The sequence below is a fragment of the Mauremys reevesii genome, unplaced genomic scaffold (assembly GCF_016161935.1).
Source record: "Mauremys reevesii isolate NIE-2019 unplaced genomic scaffold, ASM1616193v1 Contig1, whole genome shotgun sequence".
In the NCBI taxonomy this organism is placed as follows: domain Eukaryota; kingdom Metazoa; phylum Chordata; order Testudines; family Geoemydidae; genus Mauremys; species Mauremys reevesii.
The window spans coordinates 4,686,732-4,702,925 of NW_024100715.1; the positions used below are offsets into that span (position 1 = coordinate 4,686,732).

Consider the following 16,194-nt stretch of genomic DNA (forward strand, 5'->3'; position numbering starts at 1 on the left):
GTTTTATAGGGATTTTTCCCTATGTTAGTTCATAGGAGTTGCTTCATTCTGCTGTTGCTAAATCAATCAGCAGATGGCTGGCTCCATGTTATTAGATGTTTTGTTTTTCCTTCCTTTGAGGTGTGGTGGGTGGATTCCAGTTTGCCCTCCGGGGGGGGGGGGTCATCTGGTTGATCCCACTTGACACCTTCTTCAGCCGACACTGAATTCTTCAGGCTGGTAACTCCCTAACCATTCATTCACATACATTCTCTATCTTAATCACATCTATTTCACTGTCTCTTTACCTTTTGGGGTGTGACCAATTTATGTGAGACTCCCTGTCTTTTAACAATCAAAGATAAAGTGAGATGAAAACTTACGGAGGGTGGGGGTCTCTATTTATACACTATAACAGCTACAGTTTTGGCTTACTTAGAGTTAATTAATGTTTGACAAGTTTTATACAAAGTATTTCTTTGAGCAGGCTTCACACAGACACAGCTGGTGACTTGCAGGTTAGAATCACAAATTTACTTTTAACATAAACCTTTAGTTATAAGGCATCAGTTAACAATAAGTCATTTTTCATATAAACCATGTTTAATATAAACCTTCTTTAATATCCCTACATATTTAGTGAGGGGGAAATTTTAGTGATTTTTATACATTTTCTCTATAATGCTTTTGCCCTAGAATAAATGTATCAGCTGAGAAAGGGCCGTGAGCTGGCTTGTAACAGCTGGCACATGCTGGGCATTGTGCTCAGAGTGGAAGCAAAGCGCAGGCGCTAGCTTTTAGACAGACTGGCTTGCTGGGACGTCGCAGTGTATGAACGGGAGCTGTGCAGCTTTAAGTGCCCTGGTCAGGGAGCGAGACGGGGTCTCTGCCCAGAGACTGGGGGTGGCTGGAGACTCAAGCTCTGACCTGATGGAGGTGGGATAGAGATCCAGTTACCCTGAAACTGTGACAGTCTCCCCGAGAGAAGGGTTACACACCCCGCCATTATGGTAACTGACAACTAGGCCTGGACAAAACCCTGGAGACAGACTAAGAACCAAGATGCAGCATGGAAGCGCCATGGAGGGAGCCAGAACCAGGCTGTCTCACATTTGGTCTCCGAGTGCCTTACGTTCATGAATCCCCTTTCTTCACAGGGGTGTCAGGTTTACTGCAGATCCATTTCCTCAGTGTCCTGCAGCTGGAGCTGCTGGCTGTGAGGTCTCTGTCCAGGTACGCACAGTTTGCTCCGCCTTGTATTTGAAACCTGTAACCCAGAAGCAATTGGAGCTAGAGTCAGTGTGTGCCAGGCACAAGCCAGGGGGTGATGCCCCAAGTCAGGGAGGGGAGCTGCGCACTCAGCCCCTCAGGATCCCCCTTCCTGCACCAGCACCAGGCCCCACTCCCGGCAAGAGGGGACGCTAAAGCAGCCAGTGGGGCATTTCCAGTGCCTCTGACCAATGCAGAGAAAAAGAGACTCACCGATGGTCAAACTCGGTCCCGTTGACCCACTTCCAGACCTGGCCCATGTCCTTCCGGAGGCCGATCCAGTGGTCCAGTCTGCCTTCGTATGGCAGCAGGGAACCCTTTGAAACCCAATAAAAGCATCAGCTGTGTTAGACCCTGACTCCGTGCTGCTCCCCCACTTTGGGATTCTTCTTTGAGATGTGTGTCCCTACGGGTGCTGCACTCTCGAGGTTCAGGGGTGCATATACACCTAATCGGAGATTTTTGGTAGCAGTGTCCCTTGAGACTGTGCATGGGCCCTCTCTCCCTCATGGTCTGCCTGCAGGCTATTTAGCACGGCACAGACGAACCCCCCTCACTTCCTTCTCTACTGCCTTTGGACTCAGACGGAATGTCCTCCCTTCCTTATCTGTGTCATCAGCATAAGTAGTGTTTGTTTTGTTACTTTTGTTCTCCTTAAAAGTAGTTAGAATAAAACAATCATTAGCCTAGTAGACTCTCTTTTTTTTTTTTAAACTGGAAAAAAAAATTTGAGGAAAGAGGACTTTCTTCTGCATTCCTCCCTGCTAGCGGCTGACAACCCCCTGCCCAGGGGCAGGCCTGGCTCTTTCTGCTCCAAGCAGTGCCTCTCTGGCCAGGAGTCAGTTCCTGTAATGGCCAGACACTCACAGTGCCAGGGAGAGCCTCACAGAAGTGCACAAGGTGAGTAACTTCCTCTTTCTAGAGGCCTCTTCCATTGTTATTGGATGAAGGGATCAGATAAGTATTAACCCTTCACCCTCCCCGGCCTCTTTTTTGGGGCCGTGGCACCTACTGGGTGTAGCAGGAATTGAGCTGCAAGGTCACTGTCCGCCCAGCAGCCCCTTCTCAGAGCACAGCAGGGCCAGGAGGGAGAGGGGGCTGCAGGGGGAGGGCAGACAGACCCCTGCCACCAGGGCAGGTAAATTCATAGAATCATAGAATCATAGAATTCAAGATCAGAAGGGACCATTATGAACATCTAGTCTGACCTCCTACAAGATGCAGGCCACATAAGCCGATCCACCCACTCCTTAGCAAGCGACCCCTGCCCCATGCTTCGGAGGAAGGCGAAAAACCTCCAGGGCCATTGCCAGTCTTCCCTGGAGGAAAATTCCTTCCCGACCCCAAATATGGCGGTCAGCTGAACCCCGAGCATGCGGGCAAGACTCTCCAGCCAAACCCTCTGGAAAAGGTTATATCATACCATTGACCCATTGTACTATTTACCAGTGTGGCACTTAATTGACCTATTGACTAAGCCCGTTATCCTATCATACCATCCTCCATAAACTTATCTAGCTTAATCTTAAAGTCATGGAGGTCCTTCGCCCCACTGTTTCCCTCGGTAGGCTGTTCCAGTATTGCACTCCCTGATGGTTAGAAACCTTCGTCTAATTTCAAGCCTGAATTTCCTGACTGACAGTTTATATCCGTTTGTCCTCGTGTCCACATTAGCACTGAGCTGAAATAATTCTTCTCCTTCCTGGTATTTATCCTCTGATATATTTAAAGAGTGTAATCATATCTCCTCTTATCCTTCTTTTGGTTAAGGAAAACAAACCGAGCTCCTCAAGTCTCCTTTCATACGAAAGGCCTTCCATTCCACGGATCATTCTAGTGGCCCTTCTTTGTACCGTTCTAGTTTGAATTCATCCTTCTTAAACATGGGAGACCAAAACTGCACACAATACTCCAAATGAGGTCTCACTAACGCCTTATATAACGGGACTAGCACCTCCTTATCCCTACTAGAAATACCTCGCCTAATGCAACCCAAGACCGCATTAGCTTTTTAACAACCACATCACATTGCCTACTCATAGTCATCCTGCGATCAACCAGGACTCCTAGGTCCTTCTCCTCCTCCGTTACTTCCAACTGGTGTGTCCCCAGCTTATAACTAAAGTTCTTGTTAGACATCCCTAAATGCATAACCTTACACTTCTCACTATTGAATTTCATCCTGTTACTAATACTCCAGTTTACAAGGTCATCTAAATCTCCCTGGAGAATATCCCGATCCTCTTCCGAATTGGCAATACCCCCCAACTTGGTGTCATCCATAAACTTTATCAGCCCACGCCTACTCTTGGGTCCCAGGTCAGCAATAAATAGATTGAATAAAATCGGACCCAAAACCGAGCCTTGAGGAACTCCACTGGTAACCCCCCTCCAACCGGACCGTTCCCCCTTCAATACTACCCTCTGCAGTCTCCCCTTTAACCAGTTCCTTATCCACCTCTGGATTTTCATTTCGATCGCCATCTTTTCCAATTTAACCAGTAATTCTTCATGCGGTACCGTATCAAACGCCTTACTGAAATCCAGATATATTAGATCCACCATTTCCCTTGTCTAAAAATCTGTTACTTTCTCAAAGAAGGAGATCAAGTTGGTTTGTACGATCTACCTTTCGTAAATCCATGCTGTAATCTATCCCAGTTGCCATCGGCCTCATGCTCCGGAACCACTCTCTCTTTTAAGATTTTTCCATGACTTTGCATACTACAGATGTTAGACTAACAGGCCTATAATTTCCCGGGTCACTTTTTTCCCCTTCTTGAATATAGGAACTACATTAGCTAATCTCCAGTCAGTCGGTACAATCCCCGAATTTAGGGATTTATTAAAGATTATCGCTAACGGGCTAGCAATATCCCTCGCCAATTCCCTTAATATTCTAGGATGAAGATTATCCGGGCCCCCTGATTTGCTTCCGTTAAGCTGTTCAAGTTTGGCTTCTACCTCAGATACCGTAATGTCTACCCCCATATCTTCATTCCCATCGGTCCCTCTATCACTATTCCTTAGCCCTTCATTAGCCTCATTAAAGACCGAGGCAAAGTATTCGTTCAGATATTGTGCCATTCCAAGATTATCCCTAATCTCCACTCCGTTTAAAGTTTTAAGCGGTCCCACTTCTTCTTTCTTGGTTTTCTTCCTATTTATATGGCTAAAAAACCGTTTGCTATTGGTTTTAATCCCCTTCGCTAGGTCCATCTCCACTCGTCGCTTTGCCTTTCTCACAGCTTCCCTGCACCCTCTGACCTCAATAAGGTAGGTTTCCTTGCTGATCCCTCCCATTTTCCACTCCTGGTACGCTTTCTGTTTTTTCTTAATGACCCCTCTAAATTGATGGGAAGAGGCCTAAAGCAGACCTCACCTGCAGCTGGATTCCCCCTGCCCCACCCATGAGGAAACCCTGGAGCTGGGCTGAGCTGAGGGGGCAGGTTCTCACCTGCTCCAGCCCCAGGCAGCCCATTGGTCTGGAGCTGACTGAGCCAGCCCTGCTCTGCACTCAACGAGTCTCCCACCTGGGCTCTGGCAGATGCAGGGTCGAGGGGCTGAAGCCCCAGGTCCAGCCAGGATTCAGCTGCCAGAACCGCACTGACTCTGGCTGCCCAGCCTGGGAGGCACCCGGGCTCCTCTCTGCCCTACAGGGGCTGAGCCCAGCCTGACTCCAGCCCTGTCAGTGGTGCCAGCGATCGCTGGGCTTGGCACAAAGCATCTAACCGGCTTCTCACCAGCTCCTGCGGACTCTCAATCCCGGCCAGGGAGGCAGCGTGTGACGAGCAGAAGTTCTGGCTGTAGGTCCAGTTCTCTTCAGCCTTAGAAAAATAGTAACATTTCCCTTGGATCCGGATCCAGCCGTCCGGGCACCAGGGGGCAGCAGGGGGGCATGGAGGAGGCTGCTTAGATGTTACCACTAGAAAACACAAAGCACAAGGGGAGAGCTCGTCCCATCTCATCTCTGTGGAGAACGAGCAGGGACAGAAACAAGAACTGCCCGATGGGATCAGACTGATGGGAGAGACGGGCCAGTCTGAGAGTGGCCAGCAGCAGCTGCACCAGAGGCCACGGCCCAGCAACCCGACAAGCAGCGTGGCTGGAGTTTGTTATGACACACACACTGCGGCAGCGCCAGAGGCCAACCAGGCCAAGCCCCCATCGGGCTGGGGATGTACAGAGTGTGCAGCCAAGGGAATGGGGAAGGTGAGAGCAAGGGAGGAGTGTGTCTGGCAGGGGCGCTGGAACTGGGGTGGTAAGGGGGGCCATGCACCCCCCCATGTTTTAACGTGGGGGGCCCAGGCCTGCCCACTTGTTAACCTGGGCGTAGAGCCTCGGGCAGGCACGGTGCTGGCGGCGGCAGGGGCTGCGCTTCACGGCCAGGGAGCTGAGAGGGGATCAGCTCCCCTGCCATGATGAGCAGCCCCTGTTAGCGACACCAGCCTCTTCCTGGTGGGGGTTACAAGCTGTCTCTAGGGCCACAGTTTCATTAAAGGAGGTTCCCAGGCACAAATCCAGAGGCTGGGTTTGCATGAAGACACCCACACTCCGTATCTCCCAGGGCAGCACAGCTCCTGGCTGGCTGTAAACAACAAAGGTGGACACAGCTTGGAAGTGCCACCACCACACTGAATCCAACACCCAGGGGCCCAAGGCCCAAGCCGATCTCTGGCACCCAAGGGGGTGCAGGGAGGCTGTCTGCAGAAAGGCAGGTGTTGCCGTTTGTGGATACAGCACGGAGCCATGACCCAGTGCAAACCCCAGAAGGGCAAGAAATCATTAAAGGTCCCAGGGAACAACAGGAGCCAATGGGATGAATTGAGCAAGGGGGGACAATTCAGGCTGGCGCTGAGGAGACGATCCTGAGCCATGAGGTGGTCTGAGAATCTGGGATATTGCAACCCCCTGCAGTCTCTTTGGGGACCAATGTCCTTCCGAGTCCCCGACACCTGGCCAGGCCAGAAGCCAGAGCCGGGGTGTGGTAAGAGCCACTCAGGGAACCTGGGCTGCTGTGGGGAGCCCCAGACACTCCACCGGCCCTGGGGGAAAAGGAGTGAGGGAGGGGCCACAGTTCCTGCACGGATACTCTCCCTCCCCCCGCTGCCCCCCCAGCAGGTCCCACGCTCCTGCTGCCCAGCACATGGATTCTCGTACAGGGCTAACAGCAGTGTCATGTGCTCACACCTTCCACAGCCACATCTACAGAGCTGGGCAGCTCAGTCCAGGAGGCAGCGCAGGGTGAACGCCGAGCAGGTCATTTCTGTGACTGATCTCATGGGAGCAGGTACAATAGGCAGCGGCAGAATGTTAGAAGTTCAGAGCCCCCAAACCACCAGCAGGCGGCAGCAGAGAAGCTGCCAGACCTGCTGGGCCCCAGACAAGGACACCTTGAAGATGAGGGGCCGTCAGATCCAACACCCTCTCTGAGCGGGTTTCCCTCCTCACCCAGCTCACGTATCAAAGCCTCAGATCCCCTGGAACGAGCCTGCAACGTGTGACTACACTGAGGGGAATGTGGGAGCAGTGAGAGCATCTTCTAATAACCCCAGTGAGCAGCACCCAGACCAGCCCAACCCAGCTGCTAAACCCTCCAGCGCCCCACTGATAACCCCACAGCCCCACACCTTGCCGCACAATAGAGTGACTCTCACACTGAATGGAAATAGCCTGTAATCGCACATCCTGTGCGCACCAACTGGCCAAGTTTAACGCCCCTGGGGAGCCTTCCCTTTGGAGATCCCTGACCCCGGGGGTTAAATTCTCAGCAGCACCACTGCAGTGATGGGGGCTTCCCGCCACAGCTGAATAAATCTCATACCAGCAATGCTGTAGCCCCTGCCAGCCCTGCTGTGGGGACAGCCAGGGGGAGGAGAGGCAGGAAGGTCAGGCCAGGCCAGGCCAGGCCAGGAATCTCAAAGCACTGAGCTGCAGACAAGTTACACTGCACAATGAATATCAGACACTGGATCCGTGTCAGTCCATCCACCCAAACAGGTGTGAAAAGAGAGTCCCTGTGTGTAAAAGGAAGCAACAGAGGGGCTGGAATCGGGAAAAGAGCGACTGTCTTGTGTTCGCTGCCCTGGATGACCGGGGCTCAGGAGATCTGGATTCAGTTCCAAGCTCTGCCAGACTCCCTGCCTGACCCAGAGCAAGTCCCTGAGGCCGGATCCACAAAGGGACGGAGGCGTTTGCCAACACCGAACTTTTAGTCGCCTAGGAAATCCCTGGAACAACAACGGGACCCACAGGGCCTGAGCTGGGTGCTCCACACAGTGAAGTGGGGGGGAGAGAGCAGGGCATAAGAACGGGATCCACAACAGCCAGTGCACTAGACAGGGGCTGGCCGAGACAGCGACAAGCCTGTGCCTTCCACCCCGCCCCCCTCAGAGCTCAGCACCTCAGCCCTAGAGGGGACCCCCTGCCCTGGAGTCAGGTACCTAAGTCAGCTCTTGGGAGAGCGAGTGCAGCAGGCACCTAAATCCACTGAAAATGGCTGGAGGGGGGGGGAGAGAAGACGACCTCCCCGATCACCTTTAACCCACTGGCAGGGCTCTCACCCCGACGTGAGACCCTGCCTCAGTCCCCTCTCCCTGGTGAGCAGGGATTGGAGAACAGGGCGCCCTACTGACTAGATCAGAGGGATTCTAACTCTCTGGCCCAATTAATATTTAATTATTCAATCAAAGCAGAGCAACTTCAGCAGGAAATATTGAGAACACCGCCCCCCATCAGACTGTCCCACAGCTCCGTGGCTGGGCACTCCCCGGAGAGGTGGGAGACCCCTGGTCAGATCCTGTCTCCCCTCAGCCAGAGGGGACTGCAACTGGGGTCTCACATCCCAGGGAAGGGCCCTACCACTGGGGCAGGGTTAAGGGTGGGGGGGGGTCTCCTTGTCCCCCACCTGTTTCACAGAGGCCGGCAGCCTAAGCACACCTGCCAGATCCCACCCCACGGGTACGACAGGCCTCTGGGTGCCGAGAGCCAAGCAGCAGCACACGCCCAGAGGCAGAACATGAAGTGGGAGGGAACTTCTACAGCAAGTGTCGTCCCGATTCCCCAGGTGAGCTCAGGCACCCCCAGGTTCAGCGGCAGCTGGGCAGGGATTTGGCAGATCACAGGGTGCCTGAAACTGGGACTTTGGCCCTTTAGTGCCCTTTGTGGAATGAGGCCCCGGTGCCTTGGCTCCCCTGCCACAAAACAAGGACAAGGACACGTCCCTGCCTCACAGGGGTGTGCGGAGAAATCCGTTAGTGTCTCTGATGTTCTCAGGACTGACAGCGATGAGGGGTGGGGGGCCATGAAAGAGCCTAGAGAGGCTCCTGTCTGACCTGACTGCTAAAGCAGAGAGGCCAGGGGAGAGATGAGGTGGAGCTGTGAGCCACGAAGGAAGAAAGCTCCACACCAGAGACTGAATCATCGGGGGTTGGGAACTTACCTATCAAAGCTACTAATAGCGCGATGATGATGACTGTTGTAACCACGATTATGGCTCTGGGGGCAGCTGGACGATCCCATACTGCAGGTTTCCTGGAGCTGGAATTAGCTGGATGATCTGGAAGATAAAAACCTGTTAATGCTCCTGGGGTGACTCAGACCAGAATTATTTGCCATCAGGCTCTGATCTGACACACACCAGATATTTATTTTGACGTCTTAAATGGTTCTGTCCCTGCTCTGGACGCAAACATTAACTCCAACTCCCATCCAGACTGCGAAGGAGAACATCACTCCCCAAATCACCACTGTGTGATTAATTAGCCCAATTAATCCCCAGAAAGGACCCTGCAGAATTCAGAAGGATTTGCCTGAGGGTGGAGGATGATCAAGGGCCTGGAAAATCCATGACAAGAGTTTGAAAAGCCTGGGATTGTTCACCATGGAGAGGAGGTGACTGAGAGGGGACAGGATAAACTGTCTGTGCAATAACAGATGGGACAGAAGGCAGATTGGGAGCTTTTGTTGATAAAGGTGTGGGCTCAGGGCCGGTGCAACCACTAGGCAAGCTAGGCGGTCGCCTAGGGCGCCAAGATTTGGGGGTCTCCGGGATTTTTCCTCCCCTTCCTTCCCCTCACACAGAGTGCGGCATGGCTGATTGGGTGCCTGGGCCTGATTTAGCTGCTCCCATTGGCCTCCAGCAGGCAGAGTCCCTCCGCTGCTTCCCGCTTCCCCCCTCCCCAGCGTCTTGTCGCCAGCACTTCACTCCATGTGGAGCCAGCATCTGACCGGCCTGGGCCTGGTAAGGGGAGTTCCGGGGCCCCTCAGGGGGCAGGGGTGGGGAGAGGGATCAGAGCAGTCAGAGGGTTAGATGGGTCAGGAGTTCTAGGGGTCCTGGCAGGGGGCGGAGAGCGGCTGGCTGGGACGTGGGAGTCCTGGGGGTCTGTCTGCAGGCAAGGGTGTGGATAAGGGTTGGGGCAGCCAGGGGACAGGTAGGGTCCTAGGGGGGCAGTTAGGGTGGGGGGGTCTCAGGAGGGGTCAGTCAGAGGGCAAGGAGTGGGGGGGTGCTGGGGGTTCTGAGGGAGGCAGGAAGGAGGAGGGAGTGGATGGGGGCTGGACTCAGGTGGGGCTCTACCACCACCCCCACCCCCACCCCTTTTTGACTGCTGAAATATGGTAACTCTAAAAAAGGCGGTGCCCTGGCTTGGCAGTGGGGAGCCACCTTCCGGAGGCACTGGAGAGCCAGAGGCGTTGGCTAGCCGCACCGCCACTTCTGCAGGCCTGCTGCCCCCCTGCACCGCGCCGGCTCCTCCATGGCTGGGGCTTGCCGCTGCAAGCAGCACGCTCTGGTTCTCTGGTGCCTCCGGAAGGCGGCTCCTTCCTGCTGGGCTGCTGCAGCGGCCCAAGCCTGGCAAACCCAGTGAATGGACTCGGGGCGGGGGCTGCCGGGGTGGGCTGGGCTCGCGGGGGGTATGCACCTTCCAGGGGCGGGGAGGGGGGGAACCTGGTCTGGGGAGCAACTCCTGGGCATGGCTGGCTACTGGGGTCTATAAAGGCTCATTGGGATTTGCCTCTCAAATGAACCGATGTGCAGGGGAGGAGGCGGGGGCACAAGGTGGAAGTTTTGCCTAGGGCACAAAATATCCTTGCACCGGCCCTGTGTGGGCCATCCCTGCACGCCCCCTTGTGGCCTGGTGTGGCACTGTGGGTGCACCCCTCCTTAATGTCCCTTGATTGGCAGCAGTACGTTTGCTCTTACAGCCCAAGGCCAGGAGCCGCCAACATTAATTAACAAAACAGCTCGTCCCCTTTTAATAAGGCTTCAGGACAGGAGCAATTTCAACAAACAGTTCATATGGTCCTCACCTCAGGACCCTGCGTCAGGGATCCCAAAGTTAACGTCCATCAAACCAAGTCTCAGGCTGATTAGGTTGGTCTCCTAGAGCCTGTGAGAAACCATCACCTGCTGCAGCCTGCCTGGCTTCTACTCCCCTCTCTCCTTCAGCTGCCTCTTCCTCTTCAAATAGCCCAGGCCTATGGTGGGGCAGGGCCAGCTTGATTACACCTGTGCCAGATGTAGCCTCCTGCCTGTCCCTTAAAGGGGTAGTTATCGCCTTCCCGATGTTCTCCTTGTCTCAGAACACAAGAACATGGGGATATTCAATTAGATTAAAAAAGTGGGAAAGGAACTATTTTTTCCAGCCTATGTATGATTAGACTGTGGAACTCACTGCCACAGGAAATTGATAGAAAGAATTTAGGAAAGTTAAAAAGGGGATTGAGCATTTATATGGTTAACATGAATATCCAGAGTTGTCATAATTAACCACCAAAGGTTGGCAGGAACTTTGGAAGAGCCTCCTCCATCCCAGGGAGAACTGGAGTTCAATCTTAGCAAATCCTCTTCCCTAGCGCCCAGAGACACATCTGAGGGCATAAAATTCACTGGCAAAACACATATGAATGTGTGGCCATGCTCGGAGGCAGGGCTCTGCATAGGTTATGAGTGCAAACACCTCAGCTCACACGCTGGATGGACAAACCACCAGACGAGAAGAGCAGTGACAGGAGCGACCTAGGGAGACGTTAGCCAAACATTTTCAGAAGGACAGAACACATACAGTCCTAAATACCATACGTGCAACTGCCACACAAGAAAGCACGTGCAGCACAGGCGGAGTCCATTGGAGCAATACAGCCTCTGCTGCATGGGGCGGGGAGAGGAGAGGCAGCATCTCTCTCCAGCCTGTTCCTAGGCAGGGAAGCTCCAGTTACCTCGTTCTCCTGAACCCTTCAAGTCTATGGAGCTGTTAAGAAGTTGTCCAGGAGAATCTGCTTCTGCTCCCTTCTGCATCTCTCCTCTCAGGGAGGCAGCGGTGGGTGCCGGACTCTCATCAACTCGGAGCCAGCTGCAAGAGATGGCTCTACGCAGTCGTGGCAGAGTCAGTTCCAGTCAGTGTCCCTGGCTTTGGCTCCTCTCCCAGCTGACCTAGAATCTGCAATGACACAGTCAGGACAGCATAAGGGTCAGTGGGTTGTTTGTGGTGTCCCATCCCCCCCCATTCATCAGAACGAAAGCCCAGAATACGAATAGTGCAGTAACCAACCCCCTCCTGTGCCATCAGGCCCCTCATTGAAGATTCCCCATTTCCTCTCACTCCTCAATTGGGATTTGGGCAGGAGAGGGACACACGGACGCTGGGTGTGGGGTGGGGTGCAGGCAGGGATGTGCACACGCCGTGTGTGGAGTGACGGGAACACAATGCGGAACTGTGCGTGGTCCCTCCCCCTGCACCCGTAACTCCGGGAAGTTGGGGGTGGGGTGAGTTTGAGAAGCAGCTTTGGGAGGGGCACAGACACAGCACCTTGGAAGGGCTCTCAGGGACATTGCCCCCCGCGCTGGTGGCTGGGCCCGGCCCGTGTCCCTCCGCAGGCCGCTCCGCTCCCGCACCAAGGGCCGCTCTTGCTGCGAAGTTCCGCCGCCCCGCGCGGGGCCGGATTCCGCTTTTCTCTGCCCCTCCCACCGCCGCCATGATGTGGGGGGGCAACAGCCCCTGCCCCCCTTCAGCCCCCGGCCGGGCCCTGCTCCCCCCAACCCCGGGGAACCGGCTCCTGCGGCCCCAGCCCCGCTCTCCCCGCCCGGCTGCGCCGCGTCCCCCCAGCGCGGCTCCCGGGGACAGGCGGCAGCCGGAGCCCAAGGCTCAGCGGGGGGACAGGGGGTGCCTGGGGGTCCCTGGCGCTGACTCAGCGCGTCCCTGGCCCGGCTCAGAGACACGCGCGGCCCGGCCCGGCTCTCACCTGAGACCTGAGCGGGCAGATCCAGAGCCCTGCGCAGCCCCCAGGAAGTGACCCGCCCCAAAGCGAGGCCGGAGCCCTCCCGTCCCCTTTCTGATTGGCTCCAGTCAGAGCGGAGCCAATCGGCGCCCACCCCAGGACGGACGGTCCCGCCGTCGCTCCCTGACCCAGGGGACAAGCCGGGGTCCGCACTGTGGGATGCAGAACCCGCTTCCCGCCCGCTGTCTGTGCGCGCTGGGGAAGAGGCGGCAGGTTGGAGAACGATCCCAGCTAATGGTGGGGGGTAAATGAGCAGTTACCGCTCAGGAAAGATCTTGGCGTCACTAGCGGATGTTTTCAAAGAACTACAATGTGCAGCGGCCGCCACACCAGCTCACAGCCTGTTAGGAACGGGAGAGAGAGTTTCTGTGTTATCACAATGCCACTAGATAAATCCAGGGCCCTCCCACACCTTCCACACTGCGTGCAACTCTGGCAGCCCCATCTCACATGGAGAGACGGAGGAAGGTCCAGGTGCAGCAGTGCCAGCCACAGATTCCCCAACAAGCAGAGGGGAAGCCCTGTAAGAATGACACTCAACACTGACACACACCCCCAATAACAGAACAAAAAACTCTGAAACGAGCCAACCCACCAGTTCAAAAAAGTGAAAACAACCTACCCCATGCAGAGTTTTACCTCAAAAGGGAAGAGTGCAGGAGACTCCATGAAGACCACTAGGGGCTTAACTATTGATTTTACATGGAAAGTGCATAGACACCACAGTGCAGGGCCGCCAAGAGGGGGGCAAAGGGGGCAATTTGCCCCGGGCTCCGCAGGGGCCCCCAAGAGAACAGCTGAGGCTCCCGCCTCCGCCCCTCTCCTGGAGCCTTAGCACATCAAGCGGCGTGTCTCAGCCGGAGCCCCTGAGCCCCGCCCCGAGCCACGTGGGGAGGGGGCGGGGCTTCGAGCTCAGGGCTGAGCTCAGCTCCCTCCGCTGGGCCCGGAGCTCCCAGCCCCGCCCCCTCCCCACGCGGCTCGGAGCGGGACGGAGCTCAGGCCCCGCCGGAGACACGCTGCGGCTGGTTCAGCTGAGGCTGCGCGTGAGGAGGGAGCCGGGGGTAAGAGGCTGGGGCCGGGGGGGGGGTTGGCTAAAGGGCAGAGAGCCCTGGAGACAGTCGGGGCAGAGGTTGGGGAGGGCAGGGAATGGGGTTGGGATTGTGGGTGTTCTGGGGGTGGATAGGGTCAGGGCGGCCCAGAGGGCGCAGGAGCTTCTTCGCTCCCGGTCTTTGCCGTCGGGGGGTCCTTCCGCTCCAGGGTGGAAGGACCCCCACTGTGATACCGCTGAAGCGGGACCGCCGCCCGGCGTGCAGCCCGGTCTTGGCGGTAATTCGGCAGCGGGGGGGCCCTTCCGTTCCGGGACTCGCCGCCGAAGTGCCCCGAAGACCCGCGGCGGGGACCCCCCACCGCCGAATTACCACTGAAGACCGGGCTGCACGTCGGCGGCGGGTCCCGCTTCAGCGGTAATTCAGCGGCAGGGGGGTTCCTGCCGCGGGTCTTCGGGGCACTTTGGCGGCGGGTCCCGGAACGGAAGGGCCCCCCCGCTGCCGAAGACCCCGGGCCCCCGGAATCCTCTGGGCGGCCCTGCCACAGTGAAGAGTGTCAGTACAGAACAGTAAAGTGAGACAGGCAGTTCTCCTGGGGAGAGAAACAGAGACAAAGGAAAACACTGATTCCCACGGAGGATGCTCAGATACTGCAGAGGATGGGCAGCTCAGACAGGTGCTAGTCACACCACTTAGCCAGCACACAGATCCCACAGGGATGGTGGGTACAATAACCTGAATAACCACAGCAGCCGCGGGGAGCCCAGAGCCCTTTAAATCTCAGCCGCGGCCGGGATTCAAAGGGCTCTGGGCTCCTGCAGCCGCAGGGAGCCCTGAGCCCTTTGAATCCCGGCCCACGGACGCTGATTGCCCCCTCCACGGACCCCTGCCCTAAATGCCCCCCAGGACCCCCACCCCCTATCTAACACCGCTGGTCCTTGTCCCCTGATACTCCTCTCCCAGGACCCCACCAATGATCTAAATGCCACTGCTCCTTGTCCCCTGATTGCCCCCTCACGAGACCCCTGCCCCTAACGGAACCTTGGGACCCCAGCCCCTATCTAAGCCTCCCTTCTCCTTGTCCCCAACTGCCCCCTCCTGGGATCCCCCCAACTTCCCCTCAGGACCTCACCCCCTACCTGTCCCCTGATGAACCCCTGGGACTCCCATGCCCAGCCAACTGCTGCCTATCCCCTGACTGCCCCCCTGAACCTCCGCCCGATCCAACCCCCCCTGCTCCCTGTCCCTTGACTGCCCCCCGGAACCCCCTACACCTTCTCCAACCCCCAGCCCCCTTACCATGCCACTCAGACCAGCGTGTCTGGCTCCATGCAGCTCCAGACACATTGCTGCCATGCTCCCCCGTCCCCAACACCTGCCTTCCAGATTTGAACACCTCAAAATTCAGGAGTGGTCAAGCTCAGTTTGGGCAGCTGTTACTTCATTTCTCCCAAATCAAATATACTGATCCACTGTAACTTGCTGTAGAAAAAGTAGGATAAAATTGAGCAAGAAATGCTTATTAGGACTGGAATTGCTATTTTCAACAGCCATTGCCTTTTTGTTTGTTTAAAAGGAAGACAGTGATACTGCATTGGCAAATTCCCCATAGAAAGAAAGAGTGGAACAAAAGAATAATAACGGCACCTCAACTTTTCCTCATTTATGGAGGACAGTCTTATAAGATGCATCCAGATATCCTCTAATCACACAAGCTGAAAATTGTTCCACTTTACTGCAGCTCTGTAACCATATGGGAACCAATCTTGTCTGTGTTCTGTGCACGTACAAAATTCCTGCTGAATGACCCGCCCTGGGAGCGAGTTATCAGTGACCCAGGGCTGGGGGGGGCCACTGGTGGGGGGGAGCCCAGGGCTGGGGCAGCAGCGGGGTGTGGGGAGGGCACTGGTGGGGAGGAAAGGGGGAAGTCCAGCGCTGGGGCGGCAGGGGGTGTGGGTGGGGGGAGAGCCCAGGACTGGGGCAGCAGGGGGGTACGGGTGGAGCCCAGGGCTGGGATGGGGAGCAGCCAAATTTTTTTTTGCTTGGGGCAGCAAAAAACCTAGAGCCGGCCCTGCCGGGTTCCCCCAGCCGCCGGAGCCCCGGGCCCTTTAATTTGCCCCTGAGGGCTCCCAGCCACCTCTTCAGCTGGGAGCCCCTGGTTTATTTAAAATCAAGTATCACCTCCCCACCCCCAACCTTCCTTTTTAGCCCACAGCTGTTTTGGTGGGGCGGCGCTGGGGAAGGAGGGTTTGTTTCTGCAGGGCTGGGCGGCTGGGGTGTTTCTGCAGGGCTGGGGTGGGGTGTTTCCGCGGGGCCGGGAGATGCTGGGGGGGGGGACGTGTTTCCACAGGGCCGGGAGGTTTCAGCCCTCAGCTGTTTTCTTTGGAGGAATGTGGCCCTCGCCGCTTTACGAGTTGTGCAGGCCTGGGCTAGGCCTTGCTCCCTCCCAGCTCTGGGAAATCAACAAACTCGGGAGAACAGGGGAGCTACAGAGTAAACTGGTTTGTAACCCTCACCAGAGCAGCCAGGCCTGAATCCCTGGGGTCATTCCGAAGGGAAGCCACTCACCTGATTCCCGTCTGTTTCTGTGATTCCTGACCCCTTCCTAAGCTATCAGATGTCCCAG

At 56.0% G+C, this 16,194-nt stretch overlaps 1 protein-coding gene across 1 annotated transcript; it reads right to left on the minus strand.

Moving 5' to 3' along the window:
- Positions 1–489: 489 nt before the first annotated feature.
- Positions 490–11,725, minus strand: LOC120392525 (C-type lectin domain family 2 member D-like). Its single transcript, XM_039517341.1, has 5 exons — positions 11,464–11,725; positions 8,690–8,806; positions 4,992–5,173; positions 1,462–1,565; positions 490–1,246 (listed from the first exon to the last, which is right to left on the minus strand). Exons 1-5 carry the CDS (start codon positions 11,540–11,542, stop codon positions 1,114–1,116), a joined length of 615 nt encoding a protein of 204 aa, XP_039373275.1. The 5' UTR covers positions 11,543–11,725; the 3' UTR covers positions 490–1,113.
- Between the last annotated feature and the right edge of the window lie 4,469 nt (positions 11,726–16,194).